This window comes from Eucyclogobius newberryi, unplaced genomic scaffold (genome assembly GCF_026437365.1).
Source record: "Eucyclogobius newberryi isolate DKJ021-1_F unplaced genomic scaffold, fEucNew1.0.hap1 SCAF_9, whole genome shotgun sequence".
NCBI lineage: Eukaryota > Metazoa > Chordata > Actinopteri > Gobiiformes > Gobiidae > Eucyclogobius > Eucyclogobius newberryi.
In genome coordinates, this window is record NW_027316532.1 from 15,990,011 (window position 1) to 16,002,957 (window position 12,947).

Sequence of the window (12,947 nt, forward strand, 5' to 3'; positions counted from 1 at the left end):
AATATAGAATTTCATAATTTGAATTTTTTACTTCGTATATTTGATAAAACAAAAATAAAAACTGTTTTATTCATGTTTAAAGTTAAATGAAGAGGAGAGAAGCTACAACACAATCTAATCTTCTTTATCTGTCGGTCTGAAACATTTTAAAAAATAATGTAAAATAACCAAAACAACAGAGGTATAAACTGATTTGAATTTCGTTTCAAAATATTTTCTAATAAACATTACATTTGAGGCGAAAACAATCCAAACGTATAAATATAATGAAAAGTCTTTTACTCTGAAGAGGCGGAAATGAGGGCGGGATTTAGCGCGGAAGTCGAACACGGCGGCGCTGAGCTAAAGCTAAAGGTAAAGCTAAAAAGAGTAGTTAAAATGTGTGAAAGGAGTTTGGCGCTGAGAGCTCTGGTGAACGCGCGTCTGACTGCGGCTGCGGAAGAGATCTTTGCGCTGGTTGAAAGAACAATAGCGGAGTATGAGGAGGAACTGTGTCGCTCCAAAGAGGAGAACCAGAGGAACCAGCAGCTCCTGGACTCTGTTCTGAGCCTCAGAGGTGAGTCTCGGATCATGGCACGTTTTTTATCTCTTAGTTTTGCGAATTGGCACAAAGAATTGGACATTTAGAACTATAAATCATATTCTAAAAGCACATGATTGATCTAAAAACGAAGCGTGCGAGAGGTTTTGACGCAGGCATGTTGTCACTTTCTACAGTCGGGTAAAGTTAGCGTCATATTCACAGATTTGGACTTCCGGGGTCAATAGCTCCTAAATGCAAAAGTCTTTGCAGATCATTCACATACCAAAATACTCACATTTACACAGCCAAGCGTCTACAACCCCGCAGCGAATTACACGACGAGACGAGTGCTTAGGGACCGTCATTAAAAAGCAAAACCAAAAAAGGAAACGTATCATAGCTGGAATGGAACATCAAATGGAGCGATACCATTTTAATAACACTACAAATACACCATGATGGACCCCACTGCAACCTTTATTTTTTTCATATGAAGCTTTATTTGTGTTTATTTATGAAATATGAGATAATTAATCTTCAATAGTTTTTTTATTATTGGATGTAGGGTCACCAAATGTACAGTACATATCAATAATGTCACCATCCATCTACTACAAACTTTATTTTACCCATCAGAAGTACACTATATTTTTAATTATTAAATATGATGAATTATGGATATTAAACTTCAATAGCTTTTTTTATTATTGGATGTAGGGTCACCAAATGCTCAGCACATATCAATAATGACGATATCTATCTACTGCAACTTTTATTTTACCCATCAGAAGTACACTACATTTTTTTGATTAAATATGATAAATTATGGATATTAAACTTTAATAGCTTTTTTATTATTGGATGTAGGGTCACCAAATGTACAGCACATATCAATAATGTCACCATCCATCTACTACAACCTTTATTTTACCCATCAGAAGTACACTATATTTTTAATTATTAAATATGATGAATTATGGATATTAAACTTCAATAGCTTTTTTATTATTGGATGTAGGGTCACCAGAGGAAACTCATTTCGACCGCTTTTATCCGCGATCTTGTTCTTTCGATCATTACCCAAAGCTCATGACCATAGGTGAGGGTAGCAACGTAGACCGACCGGTAAATCGAGAGGTTTGCCTTTCGGCTCAGCTCCCTCTTCACCACAACAGTCCGATGCAGCGACTGCATCACTGCAGCCGCTGCACCGATCCACCTGTCAATCTTACGCTCCATCCTTCCCTCACTCGTGAACAAGACCCCGAGATACTTGAACTCATCCACTTGGGGCAAGGACTCCCCACCCACCTGGAGAGGGCAAGCCACCTTTTTCCGGTCGAGAACCATGGCCTCGGATTTGGAGGTGCTGATTCTCATTCCAGCCGCTTCACATTCTGCTGCAAACCGTCCCAGTGCATGCTGCAAGTCCGGGTTTGATGGAGCCATCAGGACAACATTGTCTGCAAACAGCAGAGATGAGATCCTGTGGTCCCCAAACCGGACACCCTCCGACCCCTGACTGCGCCTAGAAATTCTGTCCATAAAAACTATGAAGAGAACCGGTGACAAAGGGCAGCCCTGGCGGAGTCCAACATGCACTGGGAACAGGTCTGACTTACTGCCGGCACAGCTCCTGCTCCGGTCATACAGGGACCGGACAGCCCTGAGCAAAGGGCCCCGGACCCCGTACTCCCGGAGCACCCCCCAAAGGACACCCCGAGGGACACGGTCGAAAGCCTTCTCCAGATCCACAAAGCACATGTGGACTGGTTGGGCAAACTCCCATGAACCCTCGAGCACCCAATGGAGAGTATAGAGCTGGTCCAGTGTTCCACGACCGGGACGAAAACCACTCTGCTCCTCCTGAATCCGAGGTTCGACTATCGGTCGGATTCTCCTCTCCAGTACCTTGGAACAGACCTTACCGAGGAGGCTGAGGAGTGTGATCCCTCTGTAGTTGAAACACACCCTCCGGTCCCCCTTCTTGAACAGAGGGACCACCACCCCGGTCTGCCAGTCCAGAGGCACGGTCCCCGACCACCACGCGATGTTGCAGAGACTTGTCAGCCAAGACAGTCCTACAACATCCAGAGACTTTAGGTACTCAGGGCGGATCTCATCCACCCCCGGAGCCCTGCCACCGAGGAGTTTGCGAACAACCTCAGTGACTTCAGCTTGGGTGATGGCTGAGCCAGCCTCAGAGTCTCCGGTTTCTACTTTCTCTTCGAAAGACATGACTGAGGGATTAAGGAGGTCCTCAAAGTATTCCTTCCACCGTCCGACGACATCCCCAGTCGAGGTCAGCAGGCCTCCACCCGCACCGTAAACGATGTTGGTGAGGCACTGCTTCCTGAGGCGCCGGACAGTTTGCCAGAATTTCTTTGGGGCCGACGATAGTCCTCCTCCATGGCCTCCCCGAACTCCTCGAACTCCTCCCAGGCCCGGGTTTTTGCCTCTGCGACAGCACCACGGCTCGCTTGGCCTGCCGATACCTGTCGATGACCTCCGGAGACCCACAAGCCAGAGTGGCCTGATAGGCCTCCTTCTTCAGTCTGACGGCATCCCTTACTTCCGGTGTCCACCACCGGGTTCGGGGGTTGCCGCCACGACAGGCACCGGAGACCTTGCGACCACAGCTCTGAGCAGCCGCATCAACAATGGAGGCGGAGAACATGGTCCACTCGGACTCAATGTCCCCAACCTCCCCCGGGACATGGGAGAAGCTCTCCCGGAGGTGCGAGTTGAATACCCTACTGACAGAGGGCTCCACAAGACGTTCCCAACAGACCCTCACAATGCGCTTGGGTCTGCCAAGTCTGTCCGGCTTCCTCCTCCGCCAGCGGATCCAACTCACCACCAGGTGGTGATCGGTTGACAACTCTGCCCCTCTCTTCACCCGAGTGTCCAAGACACGCGGCCAGAGGTCAGATGACACGACAACAAAGTCGATCATTGACCTTCGGCCTATGGTGTCCTGGTGCCACGTGCACTGATGGACACCCTTGTGCTTGAACATGGTGTTCGTTATGGACAATCCGTGGCTAGCACAGAAGTCCAATAACTGAACACCGCTCGGGTTTAGATCGGGGAAGCCGTTCTTCCCAATCACCCCTCTCCAGGTGTCACTGTCATTGCCCACCTGGGCGATGAAGTCCCCCAGTAGAACAACGGATTCCCCAGTCGGTGCACTGTCCAGTACCCAGGGACTCCAAGAAGGCCGGGTGCTCTGCACTGCTGCTTGGCCCGTAGGCCGCCACAACAGTGAGAGACCTGTCCCCCACCCGAAGGCGAAGGGACGCGACCCTCTCGTCCACCGGGGTGAACTCCAACACGTGGCGGCTGAGCTGAAGGGCTATAAGCAAGCCCACACCAGCCCGCCGCCTCTCCCCGCGGGCAAAACCAGAGAAGTGGAGCGTCCAGCCCCTCTCGAGGAGATGGGTTCTAGAGCCCAAACTGTGCGTGGAGGTGAGGCCGACTTTATCTAGTCAATATCGCTCAACCTCCCGCACAAGCTCACGCTCTTTCCCCCCCAGCAGGTTGACATTCCATGTCCCCAGAGTTAGTCTCTGTGTCTGGAGATCTGGTCGCCGAGGCCCCTGCCGTCGACTGCCGCCCAGATCTCTCTGCTCTGGCCCCTTATGGATCCTCCTGCGGGTGGTGGGCCCACGGGTGGGCGGCCCCACGTCGCTCTTTCGGGCTGTGGCCGGGCCCCGTGGGGTAAAACCCGGCCACCAGGCGCTCGCCATCGAGCACCCATCCCAGGCTTGGCTCCAGGATGGGGCCCCGGTGACGCCGATCCGGGCAACGTAAACGGCCTTGTTCTTTTTGTCATCATAGGGGGCATCTGAACCGATCTTTATCTGACCCGTCACCTAGGACCTGTTTGCCTTGGGAGACCCTACCAGGGGCTTGAAGCCCCCGACAACATAGTTCCTGGGATCATTTGGGCACTCAAACCCCTCCACCACGATAAGGTGTCAAGTAGAGGGACCCTAACATTTTTTATTTTTTATTTATTTATTATTGGACCCTACATCCAATAATAAAAAAACTATTCAAGATTAATTATCTCATATTAACTTTACCTGAGTACTTTTATACTTGGGCTGCCCCAAATGAATTGTCTGTGTGCTGTAACCCGAACAACATTTTTCAAGTGGGTAATTAATATAATAATAATAATAATCCCATAATATGGGATAATTTTTTTTAATTATTTTTAACTTTGAAGGCATAACAAAAATCTAAATTTGCATATAAAACCAACCCATTTAATGATAATTTGCCTATGAAATTAAGTATTATCATTTATCAGGAGAGATGTTACTATAAATGTACAACAAAACAAAAATGAATAAGTCCAGCCAATAAACTATTTTTTGGACATAAAATAAATTGTTTTATTTTTTGTCAATTTTTACAGTAAATCAACTTTTCATCCACGAAACACAAATTCTGGAGATATGCATGAGAGGATCTCTTCAGAAGGCACAATAAAACAAAGTACACTACATGGGTGTATGTGAAAATAGAACTTTGTTTTAAAGTCTAAAGGACGGAATAAAAGGTCTGGAGTGAGACCCTAGGGTTCATAACAGTGCTTCATAATACTCTGTGTGCAATATTTGTAAAGCAACTTCCGATGATAATTGTTGGTTACAACGGAACCTGAAGGGACGTTACAATAGTCTACAGTCGTCCACTAACTCTGTGTGTAAGTGCGCACTGCCCTGTCCAGTCCACATCTCTGTGCCAGGTCTAATTACATCTAAAATCACCGAGATGCCTCTGCGTGGTTCCGGGGCGAAGAACAGTTCTTGGGCCACGCCCACCTCTTCTTTACTGGCGGCGTACTCCCGGGAGGCGGCCGCGGTTTCTGGACTGTTCTGCCGTTGTGACCGGCTACAGCGTTGGGCTGGTCGCGGCTTTCTTGAGCACGAAGTTTGGGTTGTTTCTTTGTTGATCAGTTTGTGGACACCGTCGCTATAGTAACGCGCTGCCTGCTCATGCGAATCGCTCATGCTGTATGTTGTTTATGCAAATGTGAGATATAAGAAAAACTAATTTTTGGCATCACTTTGACAAAGTTGCTGAAATTTTTTTCCCAGTCGGCCATTTTTTTACCAAGTCGGTCGGGTTGCGGCAAACTGACATTTTTTGGGGGGAAGCCTTGATCGTTCTCAGTTGTGTTTTTTTTTTTTAAATAAATAATCCGAAAAAAACACTACATTGGTTCAAAAGAGTAAACATTATTAAACAAAAGTACAAATAGGAAGACTGTAAAAACTAAAAGAAAGAACCAAGAAATGAAGCAAAGCTACAGCCATTATAACCCTCTGACTGAAATATTTATTAACGCTTATTAATCAGTGCCAATTATTCAGAGAAAAATGCAACTGTTGGAGAAACTGTGGCTCCAGGAGGCAAAACCACAAATCACGTGTTTCTCGCAAATACTGGACTGACACTGTTTCAGGACTCTGTATTTGGACCTCAGGACTCTTTGTTTGGACCTCAGGACTCTGCTGTGGACACAGTGTTCTCTGGTGCCTCCTGTGGCAGCGGCAAGACATTAAAATCTTACATACAGTTAAGCTGGTCTCAGGAGGCTTCAGATCTGACCCTTTGGCCTCTGACCAGCACCAAACACTCACCACATTCACACAGAAGTGTCCACCAAACAAGTGGACTGGTCGGTTTCCCTTTTGGTTGGTGGGAGCAAATTATATTTCTCATTCTCTCCTGCAGGTCTTCAGACCGACTGGTGCAGTCCTGATCTTGTGAGTGAGGAAACTCCAGAGACTTCACAGATTAAAGAGGAACCAGAGGAACATTTGCTGAAACAGGAGGAAGAGCAGCTCCCAGAGTTCACTGCTGTGTGTGTGAAGAGTGAAGAGCAGTCCTCACTGCTTCAACAAAGACAAACTGAACACAGAGAGTTGACACAGGGAGAGCACTGTGAAGGAGCAGGAGCAGACATCAGCTTAGACCCACATGGACATTTACACTCACAGATTGAGGAACAAACTGACAATGATGAAGACTGGGAACCTCCAGCCAGCAGTTCAACTGCACAGATGGAGACAGAGGCTGATGGAGACCACTACAACCAAGTCCAGATAAAAGACACAAGTACAGCTGCACACAACTCAGGTCTATTCAGCAAATACAAGTGTGGAGCAGAGAGCAGAGCCAGTGTCACAGAGGGACACGGCTCAGAGACTGGAGCAGGAGGAGGAGGAGCAACAGCAGCAGCAGCAGCAGCAGGAGGAGGAGGAGCAGGAAAAGAAGGAGGAGCAGCAGGTGGAGGAAAGAAACATGAGTACTCTGTCTGTAAGAGGAGCTATGTGACTAAACAGATTTTACAAAGACACATCAGAACTCACACAGGAGAGAAACCTTACAGTTGTTCAGTTTGTAACAAAACTTTTGACAGTACAATGTCTCTGAAAATTCATACGAGATATCACACAGGAGAAAGACCTTACAGCTGTTTACTTTGCAACAAAACATTTGTCCAAACAGGCAATCTGAAAACACATATGAGAAGTCACACAGGGGAGAAACCGTACAGCTGTTCTATCTGTCAGAAAACATTCGCTACACAAAATTCTTTGGATAATCATGGGAAAGTGCACACAGGAGAAAGACCTTACAGCTGTTCAGTTTGTAATAAAACATTTGCTCAAAGAACTAACTTCAACAGTCATATGCGCGTTCACACAGGAGAGAAACCTTACAGCTGCTCAGTTTGTAATAAAACATTTGCCCAAGGTAGCAATCTTAATGCACACATGAGAATTCACACTGGAGAGAGGCCTTACAGCTGCTCAACTTGTCAGAAAGAATTTAAACAAAATAGTGAACTCAAATCCCACATGAGATCTCACACTGGGGATAAACCTTACAGCTGCTCAATGTGTGAGAAGGTTTATGCCGAAAAGAGAAATCTGAATAAGCACATGAGAACTCACACAGGTGAGAAACCTAGACGCACATGAAAACTCACGCCTCGACACCTTCAGCCTCAGCGTAACTCTGGACCACATGAGGCAGGCTTTTAGAGGAAATGTGTAACTGCTGTTGTAGTGGCCAAAATGCACCTTTTGGCCTCTATGTGGCACTATATATGTTTCTGTGGGTTTCTCTTCCTATTTAAGACCTGTAATTGGTATTGCCAGGTGTTGCAAATCAAGGAGGGACAGTCTTTTGACCGTGTTCACGGATCTTGTCCAATAAAGGAATATTTGAGAGCTTTTACAGGATTATTTTGGACTCAGCAGAAACGCGCGTCAGAAATGCCCTTTTAAATTAGCATCCTAGTGGCTGGTGTGGCACAGGGTCACACTGCCTCTACATTAGTCAAACGACTCAAAAGGCTACAACTGACCCAGTGGGCTGATTGACCACTCACTGCATCTTCTGTCTCAGAGAGCTGCGTTCAGTCACTACAGGAAAAGTGGCATTTGATTCAACTGAGGACAGAGAGAGTGATTGTGTGTGGAGGTGAAGAACGACGCAGGGACTTCAACTGGCTGGACTCTGGAGAACGTTTGAACAAGGATCCACACGGCTATCTTACTGGACACTGGCGTAAGCAGTTACAATAACCATGTGCTTTCAAGAGATTTGCTCAACTTATTGAACTCTTGTCTAAAAACTCATTCACAAACAGAAGCCAAGGTTTGACAAGATGAGATATTCACAAAAGTTAAAATGATTCATAAAGGTTTAAGTTCTTCCCATGCTGCTGCTCGTTTACAAGCCGAAGCTGAAAGGGCAGTGCTTCTGGTCAGATTGTCCGCATTGAAAGAGAAACATGCCCTGAAAGAGCAAATGCAATAACATGAAGACAAAAGGAATTACTTGAAATGGAAATGGAAGTAGTAGAAATTAAAGCTAAAATTGTCCTGTTAAAGTCTAAAGTTGTGTAGGAGCAATTTGGACTGCCCTTCATATGTGCACCTCCAGCCCCTATGGGGCGCTGTTGGGTGTGGAAACCTCGGTATAAAGAGGGCAGAAAATTGGCACCAGGTGTTGGAAGGTGCACCGTGTCTAATGTTGGGCCACGTGTTATTGTGGCAACGGTGATTCTAATAAATCAGTTTTAATCATTTCACTGATTATTTTTGATGCTTTGGACGACACACGTGCTTCAAACCTCTTTACACCTTCAACGTGTAGTGGCCTCTACAGCTGTGCTCTATCTTTTTTACCTTTTAACAAGCATGTTTTAGGAAGTTGATACTTGAGTAATTATGTGACATTGCACAATAAAAATCAGAATGACTGTTCAAACTAAACATTAAACAAAGTTCTGAAGTGACAGAAATGTTACACGGTTTGTGTCTTGTATCTTGTGCTTCATTATTTCTATCTAGTAATCCTACAGTTAGACAGGAGGGCGCTGACGAGAGAAACTGCCGGGACAGTGTGTAAGTTCGAAGTGGGCGGGACTCAATGTATGGGGAGAATATAGAGCGGGGAAGTAATTTTTGATTTACACAGATGAGTCCAAAGAAACAGAATCGGGGAAATCGGGTTCTGCGTTTGTTATACCAGAGTTAAATGTTCAGAAAAAGCAGAGAACATCCGACCTCCTTGTCGTTTACACAGCAGAGATGATGAAGGCGTGACAGTAGAAGAAGAGAATAGAGCTGAAGAGTCTCATGTGTTCTGACTCGTTTGCCTCATGCCTGAGCCGTCCAGACCTGCTCTTTGAAATGTATCAGTTTTTGTTCCGACTTTCTTGCCACCAAATTCAGATCAAATGTCTGTGGGTTCAGCTCATGAGCAGATACTTGTACACGAGATGTCTGACTGTCTGAGCAGGCGCTAAAGGAGGAGGTCATGTTAGAAGTGGCCCTCAGTAAAAGGCGCTGGGATGAAGGGCAGAAGGGGAGACTCCTGTACCAGGTATAAAAGAAGGGAATGTAAAGACTGCCGTGCGTCTACGAGTGGCAGCTCGTAGACGCACGGCGTAGACTTTTTAACACCAAAGCAATGGAAGGAGTACTTTTACGGACTACGACAGAGTCTGAGGACAAAGCACTGGAAGTCAAGGCACTGGAAGAAGAACTTTTAGGACTACGACAAAGTCTAAGGAATAAAGTCTGGCGGTAATGCAACACTCGGATGTCAACCGCCATAAAACAACAACAACAACAACAACGGACTACGACAGAGTCTGAGGACTACGACAAGGTCTGAGGAGTGGAGTCTGGCGGTGGTGCAGCACTTGGATGCCAGCCGCCGTAGAGCAACAACAACAACAACAACTACGACAAAGTCTGAGGAATAAAGTCTGGCGGTAATGCAACACTTGGATGCCAACCGCCATAAAACAACAACAACAACAACAACAACAACTCCGGGGCTGAGCAGAAGAGAGCAGGAGGATATCACAAAATTAAGGTTGGGTCACATTGGGTTGAATAAAACGTTAATGTTCCTGGGCAAACATCAGGATTATGTGAATGTGGAGCACAAACTGAGGCAGTGGAACATGTCATCTTACGCTGCTGGAGGTTTGAGGCAGAGGAAGGTTTTTAAGAGGGATTTTATCAGGAGCAGAGAAGAAGTGTTCAGTTTAAAAGATAAATTGAAAACCGGAGAAGGGGAATGTAAGGCCTTATTAAAGTTCTTAAGGGAAACAATCGATTCATAGAACCGTAGTTACATTCGTAACCGTTTTTAACGCTAAAACTACGCGTCCCACAATGCCGCCGGTGGCCGCCCCTCCCCCATGGGGCTCTGCTGCACTGCTGTGTGAGCTGCCGAGGGAGAAGTGCACTTTTGAGCAGAAGTTTAGTGGTGTGTCAGTTCAGGTGTACAGATAACTCCAGACATTGAAATGTTATTTAAAAGGTTTTTTTAGATCTTGAGAAGTTTATTTTGTTATAAAGTCAAATGTTTATCTCTGAGTAGAACTGTAGATGAACTCTCAAGTTGTAATGCACATAAACTGAAGCACAGTATTGGTGAAATTACACTTGTTTTTCTAAATGCATTTCAGTTTATGAGAACAAACGTTTTGTGTTTTTTTTTAATGGATCCAGTAATTGCTTCAAAACAGCGTAGGCTATATAAAGCTAGTTATTTCTTATATTTTTAATAGTTTTATGTTTTACGTTATGTTCGGCCCGCGACCCAGCCTGAGCGTCCAAATTCGGCCCGCGGCCCAAATGAGTTTGACACCCCTGGTGTAGATGCTCTGGCCCACACTCCAGCCCAGCAGGTGGCGTAAATGCACCTAAACGTTGATTGCCACAGATCCCGCCAAAAAGCCATGAGAAGAAGAAGGGATTTAGCGAGTGGGATGTAAAGGGCGAGTCGACTATTGGCAGTGATCATTTTCCAATCTTTTGCACAATAAGTATAAATAGGGAAGTGAATGATGGTGAAAAACAGGAGAGGTGGGTGTTCAGTAAGGCTAGGTGGGATATATTTAAATATGTATGTAAAGAGGGTATAGAGGAGATCGATTTACGTTAAACATAGAAGAGGTGGATAAAACACTTTCAGAGGTATTGATGAGCGCTGCTAATTTGGCAATTCCAAAAAGTAAGGGGAGAATGAGTAAGAAGGCAGTTCCCTGGTGGACAGAGGAGTGTACTGAGGCAGTAAAGGTGAGAAATAGAAGTCGCAGAGAGTTGGAGAGAACACACAATTTCCAGAAGCTAATAGAATATAAAAGAGCTCAGGCACAAGTAAGGAAAGTAATTAAACAGGCAAGAAAGGGAAGTTGGAGAGGATATTGCGACACAATAGGTAGGACAACCCCTCTGGGAAATGTATGGGGAATGATTAGAAAGATGAGAGGGATTAGAAGAGAGAGGACATATCCAATTCTTAAACAAGGGGAAGTAACTGCTGTGTCTAATGTAGAGAAGGCTGACCTTATGGTCCGAGCATTTGCAAAAATTCATAGTTCGGATAATTTGCCAGAGGCAGGGAAACGTGGAAGGGATGAAACCAGAATGGCAAATGGGAATATCTTGGAGGAACCAACACTCTGTAACGAAGTGATGGATGTTCTGTTTTCTATGTCAGAGATGAAGAGGGCTATAGAGAAGTCTGGCATGACTACACCAGGAAAGGACCAGATCTGTTATATTATGTTGAAGTATCTTGGGTGTAGGGCGGAAGGGAAATTATTAGGGATATTTAATAAAGTATGGGAGGAGGGCAGGTTACCCAGCAGCTGGAAGGAAGCCATGATTATTCCCATTATCAAGCCAGGGAAAGATCCAACAAATCTATCAAGTTACAGACCTATTGCGCTTACATCAAATGTTGGTAAGGTCATGGAGAGGATGATAACAGAGAGAATAACATACCACATTGAGAGTAAGGGGCTTTTTTCACCATTTCAGAGTGGGTTTAGGAAAGGCAGGGGAACGATGGATCCAGCTGTGTGTCTAGAGACGGAAATTAGAAAAGCACAGGTGAATAAGGAGGTGGTATTAGCAGTTTTCTTCGATATAGAGAAAGCATATGATATGGTCTGGAAGGAGGGTCTTTTGATTAAGTTATTTAAGATGGGAGTTAGAGGTAGGGCTTTTAACTGGATTAAACTGTTTTTATTTGAGAGAGTTATCCAAGTCCAGATGGGAACTGTGTTGTCAGATAAATATAAAGTTGAGAACGGTACTCCACAAGGCAGCGTTATTAGTCCACTTCTGTTTTTGATTATGGTAAATTATGTTTTTAGTACTATTGAGCCAGATGTTATGCAATCGTTATTTGCTGACGATGGAGCCTTGTGGAAAAGAGGAAAGAATCTAAGGCTTGTGCAAAATAAAATCCAGTGGGCAATAAAAACTGTTGAGAACTGGTCGTACACTTGGGGTTTTAAGTTCTCTGTGGAGAAAACAAAGTCAGTGTTTTTTAGTAGGAGAAAGAGTGAGGACATTGATTTAAAAATGTATGGGGAAAATATAGAGCGGGTAAGTAGTTTTAGATTTTTGACTCAAAACTTTTATGGAATGAGCACATAGGAAAGTGGAAGAGAAATGTAAAAAAGTGATCAATATAATGAGGTGTTGGTCAGGGTGTGAGTGGGGGGTGGAGGTAGCTGCTCTTAAAAACACATATATTGCATTGATTAGCTCTGTGATGGACTACGGGCGCCTGATGTACAGGGAAGCAAGTAAAACATTAATTAGGAGGTTGGAAGTTCTGCAAAATCAAGCCCTGAGATTATGCTGTGGAGCTCTAAAAACGTCCCCTGTTACAGCAGTTCAGGTTGAGATGGGAGAGTTGCCCTTAGACCTGAGACATAAGCAAATCATGATGCAATACTGGACAAATTTACAGGGACATGGGGAGGAGCGACATCCAGCAGTCAAAAATCTTTTGCCATGTTGGGAAAGCTGAAAGGCAAAAACATCTTGCTTTGCTTGGACAGCAAGTCAAATTG

General features: G+C 45.0%; 2 protein-coding genes across 2 annotated transcripts in view; both read left to right on the forward strand.

Annotated features, from left to right (window-relative positions):
• Positions 1-12,947, forward strand: part of LOC140353401 (uncharacterized) — a 110,701-nt gene that overhangs the window by 19,688 nt on the left and 78,066 nt on the right. The gene's annotated exons all lie outside the window — the stretch shown is intronic.
• LOC140354356 (uncharacterized) lies at positions 327-8,238 on the forward strand. Its single transcript, XM_072439329.1, has 3 exons — positions 327-556; positions 5,265-5,444; positions 6,275-8,238. The coding sequence occupies exons 1-3, from the start codon at positions 379-381 to the stop codon at positions 7,525-7,527; spliced, it is 1,611 nt and encodes a 536-aa protein (XP_072295430.1). The 5' UTR covers positions 327-378; the 3' UTR covers positions 7,528-8,238.

Bases quoted from the DNA above. Each gene is read 5' to 3' on its own strand.
- LOC140354356 (XM_072439329.1), top strand. From the start codon at position 379: ATGTGTGAAAGGAGTTTGGCGCTGAGAGCTCTGGTGAACGCGCGTCTG. The intron at 557-5,264 runs GTGAGTCTCGGA...TGCCCTGTCCAG, and splicing joins CTCTGTTCTGAGCCTCAGAG to TCCACATCTCTGTGCCAGGT. The intron at 5,445-6,274 runs GTCGCGGCTTTC...TCTCTCCTGCAG, and splicing joins CCGGCTACAGCGTTGGGCTG to GTCTTCAGACCGACTGGTGC.